This window comes from Erpetoichthys calabaricus, chromosome 5 (assembly GCF_900747795.2).
Source record: "Erpetoichthys calabaricus chromosome 5, fErpCal1.3, whole genome shotgun sequence".
Taxonomy (NCBI): Eukaryota; Metazoa; Chordata; class Cladistia; order Polypteriformes; family Polypteridae; genus Erpetoichthys; species Erpetoichthys calabaricus.
In genome coordinates, this window is record NC_041398.2 from 25,614,276 (window position 1) to 25,633,544 (window position 19,269).

The 19,269-nt window shown below is 37.1% G+C and overlaps 1 protein-coding gene and 1 long non-coding RNA gene across 2 annotated transcripts; one reads left to right on the forward strand and one right to left on the reverse strand.

Moving 5' to 3' along the window:
- Positions 1–3,613: 3,613 nt before the first annotated feature.
- LOC127527788 (uncharacterized) lies at positions 3,614–6,828 on the forward strand. Its single transcript, XR_007934910.1, has 3 exons — positions 3,614–4,054; positions 4,773–5,081; positions 6,697–6,828. It is a non-coding gene; the product is annotated as an uncharacterized LOC127527788 (long non-coding RNA).
- Positions 6,829–11,501: 4,673 nt separating this feature from the next.
- Positions 11,502–17,227, reverse strand: LOC114652448 (C-type lectin domain family 4 member E-like). Its single transcript, XM_051927619.1, has 3 exons — positions 17,075–17,227; positions 15,135–15,262; positions 11,502–11,841 (listed from the first exon to the last, which is right to left on the reverse strand). The coding sequence occupies exons 1-3, from the start codon at positions 17,138–17,140 to the stop codon at positions 11,694–11,696; spliced, it is 342 nt and encodes a 113-aa protein (XP_051783579.1). The 5' UTR covers positions 17,141–17,227; the 3' UTR covers positions 11,502–11,693.
- Positions 17,228–19,269: the final 2,042 nt, after the last annotated feature.

A 19,269-nucleotide genomic window follows, 5' to 3' on the forward strand; every position in this document is an offset into this window, starting at 1 on the left:
TGTCTTGTTGCTGTGCTCAATCTTGCCATGACATGAAACTGTCTACCACAACCTCACCTTGGTAACAGAGTTTGACTGTTCCTCACCCAGTTTTAATCCTCCTACACAGCTGTTTCTGTTTCAGTTAATGACTGTGTTTCAACCTACGTGTGACATTGATGATCATTAGCACCTGTTTGGTAGAATTGGTTGATCAGACACCTGACTAGAATCCTACAAAATCCCTGACTTTGTGCAAGTGGACCTATAAGAATTGATGCTGGTTTGAAGGTAAAAGGTAGTAACACCAAATATTGATTTGATTTAGATTTTTCCTTTGTTTGCTCACTTTGTATTTTGATAAATTGATAACAATAAACAATAATTATTTATATTTCTGAAAGCATTCTTTGTTTACAGCATTTTTTTCACACCTGCCCAAAACTTTTGCACAGTACTGTATATCATAGTATAATTAAATATAAATAGAACATCAATGTAATAACAGGAAACCTGGCTAGATCAGAGAGATGAGGACGAGTGTTACATCAACGAGTAGACATTTTTTAGAAAAGGTCGTGGGAGATTAGCCATTTATATAAAACAGAATTTGAATGTGTGTGTCAAATGGGCGAGCAGCCTTATTGTAGTGAGGTTATTTGGATATGACCAGAAAGAATTAGGGATAGAGGCCTGGTATTGGGGGTACATTATAGAACTTCCCCTCCAGCCCCAAATGGCACAACGGTATCAATATGCATTTGGTTAAAAGATTTAAAAAGCAAGTTTAGAGGGAGACATTATAGTCATGAGCAGGTTAAAGTACCCAAATATTAATTGACCTAACTTTTAAAATAGCAGAGAACAAGAACAGAATTTCATATATTTATTCAGTAACTATATATTTTAAAGCATTTTCTTAAATGATCAAGAGAGTTCTTGTTTAATAAAAATCAGTACAGATTTCAGATGGAGATGTGACTAAAGCATTAGGATCTGTGAACCATAATCCAATACACTTCACAGTGTTTAAGCAGAGCTATTTAAAAAATTAAAACTGTTTAATTTCAAAAAAGCAAATTTTTGCCGTTATGTCAAAGGTTAATAAGATGTTAGGTCATACAGATCTATACATGGAATACAAGTCAAGGTCAAGTGAAATCTGCTTCAGTTATATAAATCACTAGTGATGCCGCACCTGTAGTACTGTCTTCTGTTTTGGTCAAAAAAATGCAGAGGCACAAGAGAATGTCCGGAGTAGAGCAGCAAAGCTGATTCCAGGAACATAAAGTATGAGCTATGAGGAGAACCTTTTTAATTTAAACAAAAGGCGACTAAGAAGTGGCATGATTAAAAAGTTTCAAATTAGGAAGGGTTACAATTAGAGTTAGGGTACACATACATATTGCTGTGTTCTTGTTGAAACCCTAACGTCAGCATGTTTTGATTCTAAATTCTTTCTGCTTTTCTCTTTTGTTAGACTTTGGACTTTAATTGCATGTGATTTTGTGTTTGATTTTTATTACAATCTATCTTCAACAGATCATGGTGTGTTACACTTTTTAAGAATGTATTTTTCCAGGGCTCTTCTGTATTCACTACTCTGGGACAGTCTTGGTGTAAACTCCACAATAAATAATGTATGAAGATTAGTCTTTATTTAATAAACAAAAATCTGTTTTTAATATGTCTTGACATTGCCAAAGGTAAGGCGATTGCTGGATTTTGCTTCAGCTCACTGGCACCATCACACAGATCTTAAATAAATAAGTTTTTGTCATCTTTAGAATTTTGCAAAATTGTTTTAGCCTACCTTCTTGTCGTCCTTCAGGTATTTTCTGATGGAAATTGTCAACATTTTCATAGAGGCTTTCATTATTTAGAGGCAACGGATAATTATTCATCTGCATCACTGCTGCTTCTAAAAAGTGACTGAGCTGTGGAGATGGAGGAAGCTCATTTGTTTTTTGATTTTTGTTTGAGGTTTTTTTTTGTGGTTATGCTCACAACATCTCACATATTTATAGAAGGAATTGTCAGAATTGCTGTCAAGGAAGTTGGGTCCTAATTCACTGTTTTAGAGCACACAGATCACACATTCAAATCATTTATTGTTGCTATTCAATTCTCACATTATAACATGAAAGTCACGGTCCATCCTCCTCCTCACTAACAAGTATTTCAATCCTTTTCTTTCTTTATTTAATTTCTCCCCTCTCCATGTTTCATTTTTGGTTTTATATTATGTTGAATATTCAGACAGGAGAAAAAGTGGGACATTTACAGGTGAAACCTTTAATTTTTTCCTTATACTAGCAATTAAGAAAAATGAAAAATGCAGAAATGTTAGAGGGAAGTAGCATCTTCACTTATGTGCTCCCTAATAAAGAAAGGCTAACATATCAAGCAAATTATACAAGATCAAAGTTTCAAAGGTAAAATTAAGCAAACATGCCTGTGTTACACAGAAATGCTTGATATAATCCTATCAAGGTTGTAACTTCTGTGAATTTTCATTCACAAAAGAGGAAGTAAGTCAGACATAACAGTATGATTAATTAAGTCAGTATTCCAGTTAACAGCAGAAGTTTGTTGGAATGCAAATTTCTAATCACCAGGGTCCTCCAGGACTTGAATCTCATAATCACTGCTCTACTACTTCAGTCCAAAGTAAAATCTGTACACAGCTTAACCTTAACACTGTGAATTTTGCACATATAGAGTATACAATTCTAGGGATTCTTTATTGATGGTTCTGTAACGTCCCATTAAAGTACCATTATACTGTGCCATTGTTGCACAGAGGCCTTGGCCTTAAACCATGCACCTGCCACCCTCCTGTGGTTTGTAGTGTGAATGCAGAGTGAATGACTAGACCAGCTTGTGTTTACGCTGCATAACAATACAGGAAAACAAGGATCCTGTGTGTCTACTTATAAAGGAAAGAAAAAATGTAACATTCTTAAAGTCATTTATGCAATTCTGGGTTTTAGAGCTTACCCAACCAGCATATCAGGTCCTGGGTATGACGTTAATCTGCATCCAGCCTTGCATGTAGGCCCTCCAACCTGCAGGGAAAAACCTGGGGGTTGGTGGCAGCCACCATTAAAAACCTCATACTGGTTCCATTCCATCTGAATTAGTGTGGTGCTGAGGTAACACCCATTGCATGGCTGCACTCGGGTCCTAATCTGAGATCCTGAGTTGATTTGTCATGTGGTGGGTGCAGCAATGTGCTGTATCAGCGCATGCTCCTAACTTTCTCCTCTTCCTCATTGTGGCCCTTTGTGTTCTTTATTTTGTAATTTTCTAAATACATATTCTCAATTAAAAAGTTTCTGCTCTTTGGACTTGCCCTTTGTAGCAAAAGTTTTATAGTTTATTCCCATAGAAGGGTATTTTTCTGTATTCTATAGATTTTTGGACACTTTCACCCTCTTTGGTATAGGAGAGCACTCATATCATGACAGCCTTCAGTGTAACAATGTCAGTATACAATTACAATGAAAAAGAACCTCTATAAATAATCAACAAAATGCTAATCTCATATATATAAAAGGTATACATATACTGCATATAGTGACAAGAAGTTCATTACACAGTCCAGCATGTCAGCCTTAAATTAGGTGTGCCAACTTAGTTTTAAAAGTTAAATTACACTGACACTGCACTGGGCAAACTTTGGTACCTCAGTGCTCAAGGTTTAAACACCAACCACATCCTGTAACTGCAAACCGCAGACCTGGTCAATGCTGAGTCTGATGGCTTCTTTAACCTGATCTACAATCTGTCATAAAAAGCCCTTAAACAGAGAATGGCCAGCTTCTAGCACAGACAAGCATTTTAAATTTCTGTTTTCTATATAATAATGTAGCTGACAGTGATCTTGTTAGAACAACAGCTGAGTTTGTCTGATTTATAAAATGGGTGAATAATAATAATGAAACCAGAAAAGTTATCTTTAAAGGAACTGATCTGTGCATGATGTTATATCTTGTCACTTAGGAAAGCAAACATTCACCTTTGTGATAGTCTTAAAAACCTGAAGAAAGCATAAGGCTTGTGTCCAAAACAGGTAACTTTAAACAACCTTAATAATTAAACAACAGGTGACATACATATTGGATGCGATATCACATAAGGAGTCCTAGCAGACATATAAACTATCGGACTATGGTAAGCTGCAAGACAAATGGGGAACAGACCACTAATTTTGCACACCTGCAGACTACACAATTCATAAGAGCAATAGTGATAGTCATGTATTTCGTATAGTTGACCCTTCAAGGTGTTCATATGGGCCCGCTGTCCATTATGCTAAAATTGCACTTTCATTAAATACACAAAAGAATAACAAAAAGTATAACAGATGTACCAACAATGGGGGGTTACCATGTAGAAAAAGGGTTGTCATTTCTACATGGTGTGACTCAAATATACTTAAATGAAAATCTGCAATGTACACTTTAATCACGTCTGAATTGTTTGACTTGTAATATTAAACTGTGAACCAGTGCCCATAGGATAATTTTACTGCTCACAGGTTGATCTTTGATGGCTCATGAGACTTAAAAGACATTCTCATTTATGTTTCATTTAAGAATCAACTTTGTCATAGATGTTTCTCATAAAATTCTTGTAACCCCGGCCAGCCAGTCTGTTCAACTTCCCATCTCTGTGCAGCTTTGCTCACAGTTGCTAACACCTGCCAGGTCCGTTTGCAGCCTTGGTGTGGTGATTGATAAGCGGATATCTTTTTCTGACCACATTTCTACTGTTTCTCACTCATGCAGGTTCACGCTGCACAACATCCATGAGATCAGACCTTATCTGACAGAATATGCAGCACAACTTCTGGTTCAGGCTTTGGTCTCATCACATCTGGACTTCTGACAGGAGAACCCACATGTGCTATCAAGCCGCTGCAGGTAGTCCAGAATGCAGCAGCCCATCTTGTATTTAACCAGCAGAGATGGGCACAAGTCAGTCCTTTCTTCAGGTCACTACATTTGCTCCCTGTAGCAGCACATATTAAGTTCAAATCCCTAATGCTTGCCTACAGAGTAGTCAGTGGGTCAGCACCTGTGTTTATGAAGACACGGGTGAGTTGCTCTGCTCCTTCTTGTCCACACAGGTCTGGCAGTGGACAGCGTCTGGTGAAGCCACATCTGCGTGGTGTGAAGTCTCAACACAGACTCATTTTCTGTGTAGTTCCTAGTTGGTGGAACTGGCTGCCCACCTCCATTTGAACTACTGACTCACATTTAAAAAGCAATTGAAAACCAATATTTTCTGTGAATGTCAGTCTGATTATTTGATATTTTATATTATGATATTTTATATTGTTGTTTAATCTGTCGTTAGATTAAATCGAATTGCTTTATTGATTGTTAAGCAATGATTGTAAATTTATTAGTTATTGCATCTTTCCATTTGTGGTAATCAACTTCTGTTACCCATCCTATTACACTTGCTGAACAAACAAACCCTAGCCAAATGTTATTCAATTATGTTTTCCCCTTTGTGAGTTGCTTTGGATTAAAAGTGTCTGCTCAATTAAATACCGTATATACCCGTGTATAAGTTGGGGCTTGATTTTACCATATAATTTCCAGTATTTTATAATGATATGATATGCTAACATCCACCTGAAAGAGTAACCACGGAGCACACTACCTTTTTTTTTTTCTATGTACGTGACCACATGGTAATACCCAAACTATTCTGAAGCGACGTTTGCACGTTTGTTTTGTGTTTTTTGTTTCTCACACCCTCATACAACTTTATCGTAAAAACATCCCTTATCTAAGAGGGAGCGTTCGATCAGAAGAAAACATGAAGCTGGTTTTAAATTAAAAGTAGTTGAAATAGTGAAAAAAATGGCGCTACTGCAACAAAATTCGATGCATCTGAGAAACTGGTGCAAGATTGGAGGATGCAAGAAAATGTAAAAAAAAAAAAATTTTAAGGGTTGTATTTTTGAACGGCCGTATAAGTCGGGGTCTGATTTTATGATTAATATTTTGGGTTTCAAAAGCCGACTTATATGCGAGTATATATGGTAATGTAAAATTCCCCAGGAGAAACAGCTTTAGACAAAAAAAGGAGACATGAGATACAACTGAGGTAAAAGGAGTCAAAAATTGAGAATTTGGATTGGTAAAGCATGTTAAGTTTTGTCTTTCAAGACTTCATATTTTTTACTTATTATTGGACTGATGTCTTTATCTAAGGTGACCTATCAGAAATACCATTGGTTGTTTTTTCAGTTGGAGTGCAGGCAGGTGAAGTGACTTGCCCAGGGTCACACAATGTCAGTAGCAGGGGCCAAAGTCTTAATCACTATGTTACAATGACTGAGTGTGATCTAATTAGAGCACAGCAAATTAAATTACAGAAACTAACAGTATTATTCAGAAGCAAACACTACAGTTTGTAATCATTATAAAGTGTTTTATTACCACAAACAACTGTCCATACATTTGACCATATTTTACTGAGCACACAATTGAAATAGTTTCAAATTGCAAAAAGCTACTACTTGGAAAATCTGAGCCCATTGTGTGACTTTGCTGAGATCTCTGCTGTAACTCAAGAGGAGACCCTTGTGAGACTGCCAGGTGTCACACACGTGCCAGGCCAAGGGCTTAACTGAGGGCAGAATACGAGAGCAGGCTTTGACAAAGTGCACTACCTTTTCTTCTCCATCCTCTGCAGATCACCTGAAGAGAAACCAGAATAAAATACTTCCTCCCATTCCTGTACCCTTTACCTAGCCACACTTCCCATCGACGTTACTTCTGAGTCTTTGATCCTGGACCCACCTCTTCCTCCCCTGTCTCTATATGAACCCAGCACCTTCCTTCCTTAGTTTGTCCCTATTAGGGTGTGGAACCAGAGAGTGCTCTGGATTATTATTTCCTGAACTGTGTTGTAGAATATATGGGGTGGATTCCCCAAATCTTTTTTTGTTCTCCCTTTTTTTAATTTTTTGTCTCAGGAGAAAAATCTGATAAGCAGGAGACAAAAGACTATGCCTTCATTTTGTTCCTTTTTGATCTCATTGTCATCTAGCAGAAACCAAAAAGGTACCAAATAGATCCCATTTTTTATGTTTTATTCCTATGGAAGGGGTAAATCAAAGAAAAAATGTCTTTGTCCCCACCATTATGGAAGACACTGTACATGCTGTAGATATACCTTTATAAGTTGAAATGTCAATGCTGGGTTTTCTCTGATGTTTCATTGATTGCATTGACAATCGAGCATCTTTAACAACTTTCATTTTAGCATTTTTGGATCTCGCAATTAAAAGTCATGCACCTGACCTTCCACCTGGCCAATGCTGTGCCAGTGGCAGTTATGTAACAGCTAATCAAACGTCGTGAATACTGTTGTACCCTGTTACTACTCCACCAGATTGTTCTCATTATGAGTTGATGTTGGCTGTCTGGTATTTGTTTTCTTTCATGATGGGTGTCAACACAAATTGTTAAAATCAAGGGGTACAACGTTAATGGTGAGAAAAAATAAATAAAAGTCTACTAGAATGCAATAGTTTTATACACTAGATGGCAGCAAGAGAACATGATGAATTGAGTTGTACACAAGTTACAGTGAGGCATCAAATAAGGGCATTAAAATACTTTGCCAAAGACATTTTTTGTGTAGTACTGATGATTCGGATTCTGCATTGTCTGATGGGGATTTTGAGCTGTCAGAAGAAAGTGACAATGACAGTGATCATTTGTTAAATAAATAAATATTATTATATTATGATAAACACAAAACCTCCTCTCAAATAGACAACAGAATGACTAAAATAAATGAAAATGTGTGATTGTCTAAAGATACAAAGAACAGATCTATCTATCTCTCTATCTCTATCTCAAGAATTTGACTATTCTAGTGTGCCCAATACTCTGATGCAGACAGGTGAGTGTGTCTGATTTTTAAATTATATGTACACTTGTTTAATTTCACTGTCATTCAAAACCAACATTGGTCCCCTTCTCAGCATTAAATTTCATCCCATGTAATATGTGGTACCCCTGCAGAAATAAAAAGTCTCTTATATTTATGCACCTACAGAATAAAAACAGATGTTTTTAAAAACTCTTTGTTTTATTCCCATTTTTCTCCATGCCACTATTAACGAATAACAGTCAGTGTGCTAAGAGAGTGATTTGCTGACATCTTACTGGTATGGTTTTACAGGGCACTTATTAAGGTAGGCCTGTGATTTTTGCCAAAACTGTTGTAATATTTCCAAATTGCTTCACTCTCTTAATCTTAGGTAGTCATGATGATTATTTGCCTACATGTTTCCAGCTCCTGTTAATCAAAAAAGTGCTGAGAAGAAACCAAAAAGTAAATCTAGAAGCAAACTTGAAAGATTCTCAGTGCAATGTGGAAAAATACAAATGAATGAAGAATTAAGAAAAAAAATGGACTGTCAGAATGATGAAGTCCAACCTTCTGAAAAGATCTGGGCTACCTTACTTCCATTTATAAGGAAATTGACAACAGTGGCATGGTAGACAAATGCAATAAATTAGAAGTAGTGAGGAACAGAGTGAGAGTTAAGGGACATTGAACACTTATCTCAATGTGTTGTTGGAGAAATTGCGTGAATAGGACTTTCGAGATTTGCTGGGCCAAATGGCCTGATTTTGTTAAAATTGTTCTGAAGTTCTAACCAGTCCTGTCTCTGCCTTGTGTGGGCTTTAGCATGTCTCACAAACAAGTGTTAGCTGTCTTATTTTACCTCCTTCGTGTATTGGCTGCACGACTAGTCTCAAACACTAGATTGCATCAGCTGTGTAGCCAGCCAATTGCATCAGGGCTACAACTGTCTTTCTGCTGTCCCGAACAGACAGCAGCAAAATGTAATCTGGAATCCATGAGTGTGGCCCTGGCACAAACCTCTAAATGACATTCTTGGATGTCCCGTTGTTTGAACACATCTTGATTTTGGATATACAGTATAATTCTTTTCTGGATTCTAGTTCTAATTTCTCTTTAAAGTATAACATTCCTGTAGTAAACAGTACTAATTACAGTCTTAGTGCTTGAGGATCATCTTTAGGACTCAGACCAAGCAGGTAATACCATTTCGGGACAAGAGGGGTGCTGTCACTAACTGTTCTGTTTCTTCCTCCCTCAGTTCTAATAAGACGCCAAGTAAGGACACATGACATATACAAGTAAAACCCCACTCCTTTTTGTCCCAGCATTATGAAAGTCGATCGACCCTGTAAGGCGACAACATTTTTTGGACCTGAGCCTATGAGGACAGAGCGCCCAATTACTTACCCTCTCATAAAACAAGCTAGTTACAAAGATTGCCTTAAGAGGAGTTAAGTGGAAGCCAGATAGAGAGATTTTTTTGTTCATATATATGCAGTACCTTCAGTCACTGATTTATTTAAGCTTATTAACTAAATGGGGGTTGCCCAGCTGGCTCCCAAACTATTCCCTGGGACACTGTGAAGTTACTTGGTCAATAATAAACCTCTTATTTATTTGATGGCCAAATTTCTGCCTATCTTTTATATAATTAACATCTGCCCTTCAAAAGTTTGGAATTGGGAATCCAGTAGGTAAAAAATAAATGATATTTATTTTTTATCCAGCTTTACTGATCAGTATGACAGTGTAAAAAGTATTAAATACTGCTTCAGTGCTGATCTGTGGTGACGAGCAAAACCCTTTGAATTTGCTTTGGCTTGAGTTTGGAGAAGATGAAGAAATGTTTGTGAATTTTGGCAAATTTGGCAAAATTCATTGAAGACAATGGGGAAGGAGTAATGAACTTAGTTTTAAGTGGATTATAATAGTGCAATGGTCTTTAAAGTGTCCCTGACAGCTAGGGAGAAGTCTGCCAACTATGCAGGACTGAATATTGTGGCAAAATATGTGATATGAGCTGTGAGGCAGCATTTCACAGCACTGAGGTACAATTATACTTCACAATACTCCAAGTCCTTTATCTCTCTCTTTGTCTTCCAAGCTTCTACTACAACTAACTGACACCCACCGAGCCTGTGATTCACTGGATCAGCGTTATATACTCATGGGACCTGTGCCTGTCACTACCTGATCTGCACTACATAGAGAGGAGCATAACAAATAATGAAGTGGTGAAGAAACAATGAACAATGAAATCATGCAGAACAACAATTTTCATAACACTCCTATTAAGCTCAAGCTAATGTACCCCTCAAATGAAAATTGTGCAAGTTCTATATTTTCTTTTCTTTTTAATGTGTGTGCTTTATGAATCTGGATGGAGTACCGATTGGGTAGTGTCACCATGCATATGTGTGCTTTCTGTAAATTCTTCATGTATGCACAAAGCATAAAGTGCGAAGTGGAGTAAGCTTGCAGTACACATGTGTGAAAATTCAGCACATTTGCGACGCAAATTGGTAGCACAGATCAGGTAGTGATATCCCCATCCATCATGACTGCTACAATTCTGTGATGTCATGATGGCCTTGCAAAACAACATGGGGTACTTGGAAAAAAGTTAATCTTTTCCAGCTGCACAGGGAATTTTCAGGGAAAAATTTGGTGAATATGGTCACTGGCAAAAACAACAAATTTGCCTTGAAATATGCTTTTATGATCAAAACAACTCATCTACAAGAACATTTCAGTCATAAAGATAAGATGTGGAAAAAGACAAAACTATGATAATGGCTGCACCATCTTACACAGATGATTTTCTTATTGATCAAAGATTGCAGGAAAAAAAGAACTGAATGCATTTCACGCAACAGTACCTGTTTTAATCCTGGAGTTAGGGTGAAGAGTGTGCAATATGGTGCAATGTCTAAGACTCTGAATGTTAAACCACAAAGCTGTCAATCGGTTCCTTACTGTGTGACCCTGAGCAACTGATTGACTCTCCTTATGCTTCAAAGAACCACAACAAATCCTGCTCTTAGAAGTTAATTTGGTTAAAGGCATCAGCCAAATATATGATAATAATAATAATAATATTTAAGGAGACCATTCAACACTTTGCAGCCAGGAGGGCTATGCTATATGTAATCAGACACACAAGAAAAAGAGAAAATCTTTAAGTGGTCTGTTCAGTGTTCTGAAGACAGCACCATTGAAAAAGTGTGGAATAATTTGAACCTTTTTGTAAATAAGTGATAGCAAAGAAACCAAAATTGCAGGACCAAAAGCAGGTAGGCAGTCATGCAAAAAGACTTAAAAGTTGTCATATGTTAATGTTAGCATGAAAGGTCAAAATACATGATTGTAAAATACACTTTAATGTATTTGTGGGAATTAAACATTCTATGAAATTTGAAATCTTTCAGAATACCTTTGGAAGTCACTGGTCATTATACATGCACAGTAAGTGCTCTTCACAATGGCCGCTGTTGATTAAAGATCTGATTTCTAAATTCAGACCAAAGCTAGGACTCTGATATATAAAAGTGACAAGAGTTCATGAGTAAAAAAAAAAAAAACATAAAAAATAAATTCTAAAACATTAGGGTATTTTTACTAGTTATGCAACCTACTCTTAAGCTTTATTATTTCAAATATGATCAAGAAAACATCATATCACTTTATGGGAAAAAGCAACACATCAATGACAGGAAGAGAAAAGGTGCAACAAGGGACTAAAACATTCTGTAGAGATGAAGATGCTTGACAATGGCAACTTCATCCTATGTCATGCCTAGCACTATTTAAATGAGAAGTAGCTCAGCAGTTTTCTCACAAATTCTTTTTCTTTCCACCTCACAGGAGAAGTCATGCCAGTTGTCCCATTTGTCGTCTACTCCTAGCTGCACACAGTCTTCAGATTCTTTGTCAGGCTGGCCGTTGTCCCAGAATCTAAAACAAAAAAGGAATTATTAGTCTGTCGCCTGATCTGACCACACTCAGAGCAGCTGAATTATGTTTCAAGCGAAATGTGGTTATGAGTTGCATCCCCACATATTTAACAATTGGGTTAGAGCATCAAGCATATACTGTAGATAATTAATGGACCTGGAGAAAACAGTATTGTAAAGCAAATGAACATGGGATAAGGCTAAAATGGCAGTAAGCAACTGACAATGGCACTCGAATCTCCTTTGTTGAAATATGTGGCATTTACATGACTGGTAAGTTTATGAGACAAGAAGGCTCTTTCATGAACATTTTACAGTTGTTTTCTTATCTTAATTAATGTTTGAGGGATACAAAAATTAGCACTTTTCAATCTGGTTACTTTAGTTTTTCATTGTTTTAATACATTAAGCGATTAGGATTAAATTCAAAGGTCTGAAGTTGGACAGGAGAGAACATGGCAGAATCACCAGATTGTATCTTCAAGGGCAAGCCAGTGAGCAAAGCAAGTCCATGAGAAGTGTAGTACATAAGGAACACAATGTGTGCATGGCGTGTTAAAACAGAGGTGTATATTCGAATCGGCTCTCTGTAGTCAGCTGTCAGCTTGTCCAGTGCTACACTCTTACCTGCCAAAATAAAAGCTCGCTTCACACAATCACCTACTACAAAGAATGGATTCTAAAAATGAGTAGATGGATAAATTGAAAATGGGAAACATCTCATTTCATAAAAAGGGTGACCAGGCAGATCCAAGCAACTAGGCCAGTAAGCTTTACGTGCATCATGGGTAAATTAATGGAAGGAATTATTAAGGGAAAGATTGAGCAACACATGGCAAGAGCAGGAGTTTTACTGAATACTCAACATGGGTTTAGAAGAGGGAGGTGATGTTTTACCAACATGCTGGAATTCTATGAGTAGGCAACAAAAGGACACTCAAAGTGGAGCAGATGATATTATTTATCTTGACTTTCAGAAAGCATTTGATAAGGTGCCACATGAGAGGTTGGGCATCAAATTAAAAGAAGTGGGAGTTCAGGGTGATGTGTGTAGATGGGTGCAGAATTGGCTCAGACACAGGAAGCAGAGGCTGATGGTGCGAGGAACCTCATCAGAACTGGCCGATGTTAAGAGTGGTGTCCACAGGGGTCAGTGCTAGGGCCACTGCTATTTTTAATTTATATAAATGATTTGGATAGGAATATAAGTAACAAGCTGGTTAAGTTTGCAGATGATACCAGGATAGGTGGTTTGGCGGATAATTTAGAATCCAGTATATCATTACAGAAGGACTTGGATAGCATACAGGCTTGGGTAGATTTGGACAGATTTGTGAAATTTAATCTCAGTAAATGAAAGTATTACACATAGGAAGTAAAAATGTGAGTTTTGAATACACAATAGGAGGTTTGAAAATCAACTTTCAAGACAGTGTTCAGAAGCCATTAAGAAGGCTAACAGAATGTCAGGTTATATAGCGCCTTGATGTGTGGAGTACAAGTCCAAGGAGGTTCTGCTCAACCTTTATAACACACTGGTGAGGTTTCATCTGGAGTACTGTGTGCGGTTTTGGTCTTCAGGCTACAAAAAGGACATAGCAACACTATAAAAGGTCCAGAGAAGAGCGACTAGGCTGATTCAGGGCTACAGGGGATGAAGTTTGAAGAAAGATTAAAAGAGCTGAGCCTTTAGAGTTTAAGCAAAAGAAGATTAAGAGAAGACCTGACTGAAGTGTTTAAAATTATGAAGAAAATTAGTCCAGTGGATTGAGACTGTTATTTTAAAATGAGTTCATCAAGAACAAGGACACACAGTTGAAAACTTGTTAAAGGTAAATTTCGCACAGACATTTGGAAGTTTTTCTTTACAGAGAGAACCAGAGACATTTGGAATAAGATACCAAATAGTGCGGTGGACAGTAGGACAATAGGGACTTTGAAAACTCGACTTGATGTTATTTTAGAAAAATTAAGTGGATAGGATTGGTGAGCTTTGTTGGGCCAAATGGCCTGTTCTCGTCTAGAGTGTTCTAATGTTATGACTGTCTAATGTGTCATCAGGGCCAATGTGTGAGGTGAGGTGGTCATATCATTTACCTCAGGCAGCACTTTGGTGAGGCTGAAATTTTCTTGCCACAGTAGTTTTTAACATTACAAAATAATTACTAAAAAATTGAGAAGTAATTAAAAACCTTTAAAATTCCATAAACATGTGGTTCCTTATTTATTTACTATAAAAACTACAAGAAATATTTTGTTTCAAATTAAACTTTTTAAAAGATTTAAACTGCACATAATGCAGATCTGCACAGCTTCACCATCCCACTAACTGCCCAGAAGGAAAATGGCACATGCATACATCAAATCTACGTATTGTTACAGGATGCCATTTTTCATTTTCTTGACTTTTCACATACTGTAACATTTTTTTTTAATTTTGTTAATTTTTGGTAGTTATTAAGGTTTCAGTCACATGTACAGTACCTTTTTTTTTTTTGCACCACACATGCTCAGTTAAAAAGGACACGTGACTTTTAGCTTGCAGATGGAGTATAAATGTGCCAAGTGCAACAGCTGAGCTTCATTTCTGATTCCATTATTTCATTCCATTATGGGAGTTGAAGAAACCGGTAAAGGATTTATGTATTTTTATTGTCTTAATGCATATTTTGTGTGTTTTATTGTTTTGCAGGTAATCTTTTTAATTTTTTTTTTCAAAATAATATATATTATTTTTTTATTTCTTGACTGTTATTACAAAATGCACTGTTCCATGGGAATGCTGCATTATGAAGCCTTTATCACGATATGCATTGTTTGTGGTTTAAGTGTATCAACTAATGCCTAATAAGTATGTCAGAGCAGAGTGTCAGCAGAAATGAAGCTTGCCTCAGGCAACATTGTTTAACATGCCGACCCTGTGCATCATCCATGTAGGGACAGGCAAGCAAAGCAAACTCCTGTGGGATTTGACACAAGAACTTCTTAATTAGATAGATAGATATTTTATTAATCCCAAGGGGAAATTCACAGTAATAATAAAATAATTTAATTAATTAATTAAAATAAAATGATTATATAATTATTCAGCAATATGGCCAGTTAGGGGAGTCCTCCATAGCACTGCTTTGTTCATTTTGTCTTCCTACTTTACATTTACTGCTTACAACGTATTTGTGGCTTTCAATTCTTTTGATTTCTTGTCTCAGCTAAGTTTGCAGCACTTGGGCCGTGTTGTTTTGCATCTTGCTTTAATTAAAGAAAGATGTCAGAGGTTGACAGGAGTTCTCTTACCTGTTTTTTGGATCTAGAGGTCTGTTGTCCACCCAGAGAAACTGACCTTCTTCCACTTGATCAGTCAGGCCAATCCAATAGCTTTTGTCATTACCTTCTTTGATATTAATTTCATTTTTTAAAAATGCCTTACAAAAAGAAGAAAGAAATATCAAAACATCTGACACATTGTTAAATATTGTACAGTATAGTTCAGTTCAAGGTTTCCATGACTATCATAACAAGCCAAAAAGTTTTCCCTGAAGGTTAATTGACTTGTCTACTAGAAAAACTCTGAATCAAGTAGTGTAAACTTAACAAAAAAAATCAAATCTAAAATTAGCTGTTAATAGTAAAGAAAAACCAAACGTGAACCTAAAGACATTGTATATTAAAAACAAACACAATGTTATATTTTTACTCATTTTTTTTCCATATAATGTGTGAAGCACTTGCTGCCATAACAATTTCTGTCTGACTGTCTGTCCAAATGAAATAACACAGACCCCAGTGGACCAATTTTGTTGAAATTTGGCTACTTATTCATCAGAAAGATTACAAACAGATCACAATATACAAAGCTTTGAAATTCCAAACTCTCCAATTGAAAATCATTGAGAAATCTGCAGATTTGTCTAGCTCATGATGGAAAAACATTTTGTGCAGCTTCTATAAATTAGCTCACTCTTTCAATTTTACTTTGAGACCAGTTACCTCAAAATGTTTATTTTATTTTCCTCCTTTACTCGTCCGACAGCCTCTTGGATATCAAATACAATCCCAGGGAAAGGGTGGGTATGGCGTTGTACCGTGTTAGGCATTATGAATGTAGTGAGATGTCACGCAAAATGACACCTTTTATAGGCTAACTAAAAAGATTACAATGTGTCATTTTGCTTGACTACTCACTACATTAGAAGGGAGGGAATTCTGAAGATAACTTATTTTTATCAATGTCTCTAAACAGTAACTTATCTAAATTATTTGTTTATATATAGAAAAAATTAGAAATAGAAATGACATTTCATGGCTGTATTTGAGTGATGTCATTTCAACAAAAAACAACACAAAGAAAATCGATAATTACTTTATCTGTGAACACAGCTGTAAAATCAATCTACGGGTATAAATGCATCAACAGAGTGGATTTATGATTTTAATGATTTTAGTAAAGGTAGCTCTCAAAATTCAAAAAGTTTGTGAACAAATAAATTGAAATCTAGTGCTAACAGCACAACCAGTGCACCAAAGCAACAACTATGATTTGAAAAAATGTCCCCTAAATCCTGACAGTATAGCACTTTTTTCCAACATTACACATTCTTGGATTTTTGTAAAACTTGTGATAAATTTTTTAACTCCCTAAACAATGGTTCACTATTGTAGCACGGTGGTGCCTAATGGATTCACTGTCCTGGTTTGAATCCTGCACTTAGTCAGCCTGTATGGAATATCCTCATTCTTCCTCTGTGTGTGTGTGTGCGTGTGCGTGTGTGCGCGTGTGTGCGTGTGTGTTGGGGGGGTGGGGGTTATCCTCCACATCCCAAAACATGTGGACTGACAATTCTAAATCATCTCTGTGTGAGTGTATGTGAGTGGGCCTTACAATGGACTTCTGTGCAGTTCAGGGCTGTTCCTTTCCTTGCACCCAGTGCCGCTACAATAGACTCCAGCCCATCTCATCCCAGAACTGGATTAAAGTCAACTTGAGAATGTCGTGTTATGTAAATAATGAATTAAGTGAAGAATAAGGTCATTCAGACTTCTATTGAGAAAACAATCTCAGTGTGTATTTGAGTACACCAGAACCAAACTTTTTTCCATTAATTAATACTTTTTTGGGGTATAACACGAACAGACAGAAGTCAGCCATTTGTTGTGCATAGAGTTGTGCACCTGTGTCTGTTGTTGTCTTGGCAGTTTAGTAAGTGATTCAATGCCCACCGGGCTGATTGGTGTACCTGCTCCTCTGCACTTTCTATAATCACCAGGTGCCCACCCATTTTCACACACTTGCCACGGCTCATCTTCCAGGTCCGTTTATCAGTGGAGAAGAAGTAACACTTGGAATTGAAGGGGACCCAGCCCACTTTACATACAGGGCAAGCCTTCCCTGTAGACCAAAAGAAGAAAGAACAAGTGAAAAAGGTAGAAAGGACCAAAGAGTATAAAGTGTACCGACGCTTTGGTAATTCACATACCCAGAGATGTGTTTCTGCCAGGACAGTATGCCTCCTTCAGTTCTGTTAATTTAGCTGACAATTCAGCATGGCTCCTGTTCAGTATGTTGTACTGCGACTGCAGGTTAGTTTGACTTTTAAGGTTTCTAAAATCTAAGGAGAAAGAAATCAGTTTAATGCAATCAGTAACCCAACTTTATATAACTTACATTTTAGCTAAGAATTATGTACATTTCAAGGTAATAAAGAATATCTGACCTTGACAAACTGTAACAGTTTTAGACAGAAATTGAACTGAAGGATATACTGTATAGGCGGACATGTTGGAGTACACACATCAAAGACACTAGTTTACTCCCCGTCTCTGACAGGCTTTGTGACATCGAGTGAATCATTTATCCTGCCAGTGCTTACACTAAAAAAAAATGTACATGATTCTACTACAGGATGTAAAAATGCTAACAGCATCTTCAGATAGTGTTTACTATAAAAGGTACATTACAAAATAAAGTGTATGTGACTTTGGTCTCAAGGAGCACAAGGAAAATATTTAAACCAACTTAATATTACAGATTTCATTTCAAGCTAAAATGACTTTTAGGAAATACTATAGATTGTCAGTTATCCGTCTGGCCTGTTATCTGATGATATCTTAAAATACTCAGTCTGACTTATAGAGAAGTTAATATAATGTTATGTTCAGTTTGTACCTGTGCTTGAAGTGGACTGATACTAACCAGTTATCTATACCAGCACTTCTGTGTTTTTCTCTTCAGATTTCTGGGAGCTTTTCTTATGTAGGGCCGAGTCTGAAGTCAGACCAAACTGACAAAGGCGCAGCACTGGCACTTCATTGTTTTACACTTCAGAATTTGGTCAGGTTTTCTTTCAGTGTTCATACCTCACGGCCTCTTGGTACTATAATACCACAGCTGTTAACTTGCCAACTGTTTCCTCCACCCAGACTCCTATCTAAAATTACTCCATCTCTTAACTTACAGTGCCCTCCATAATGTTTGGGACAAAGACACATTTTTTCTTGATTTACCCCTCTGCTCCACAGTTTAAAGTTACAAATCAAATGATTCAAATGTGATTAAAGTGCACACTTCAGACTTTCATTAAGGTGATCTTCATACATTTTGGTCACACCATGTTCGAATGACAACACCACCCATCCCTCCCCCCCATTTCATGGCACCATAATATTTGAGACGTAGCAATGGCAGGTCTATTAAAGCTGTCATATTTAGGACTTTGTCACATATCCCTTGAAGACTGTGATTCATTAACATCACCAGGCTATAAGGATCTTCTCTGGTGATGTTCTGCCAAGCCTCTAATGCAGCCATCTTCAGCTGTTGCTTGTTTTGAGGGCGTATCCCCTTTAGTTTTCTCTTCAGTGTATGAAAGGCCTGCTCATTTGGAATTCACTCAGGTTACTGTCTTGGACATTCAAGAATTTTCCATTTTTTAGCTTTGAAATATTCCTGTGTTGCCTTAGCAGTATGTTTAGATCATTAACTTGTTGTAGGCTTAAGCGTCGTCCATTGCATTTGGAGGCATTTATTGGAACTTGAGCAGATCAGATGTTTCTGTACACCTCAGAATTCATTGTACCACTGCTGTCAGCAGCTCCATAATCAATGAATGAAGTGTGCTGGGACCTGAGGCAGCCATACATGCCCAAACCATAACACCCCTGGCACCAAGTGTAACAGATGAGGTGATCTGCTTTGGATCCTGGGTATTTCCCTTTCGTCTCCACTCTTTGCACTTGCCAACACTCTGATACAGGTTCATCTTTGTCATCTTCTGCCTACAAGATCTTTCTTCCAGAATTCTGCAGACTCTTTGTAATGTGGCCATCCTGTTTTTTTGCTAACTAGTGGTTTGCATCTTGTAGTCTGGGTCTGTATGTGTTTTCATGAAGACATCTGCTGATAGTCATCTTTGACACATCCACATTTGCCGCC

What these genes read in the sequence shown, in the direction of transcription:
- LOC114652448 (XM_051927619.1), bottom strand. Translation starts at nt 17,140, where the DNA reads ATGAGCCGTGGCAAGTGTGTGAAAATGGGTGGGCACCTGGTGATTATA. An exon ending in TAGAAAGTGCAGAGGAGCAG is followed by an intron (nt 15,263 to 17,074) that starts GTACACCAATCA and finishes TCTTTTTGTAAG; the next exon opens with GCATTTTTAAAAAATGAAAT. An exon ending in CCTCTAGATCCAAAAAACAG is followed by an intron (nt 11,842 to 15,134) that starts GTAAGAGAACTC and finishes TTTTTGTTTTAG; the next exon opens with ATTCTGGGACAACGGCCAGC.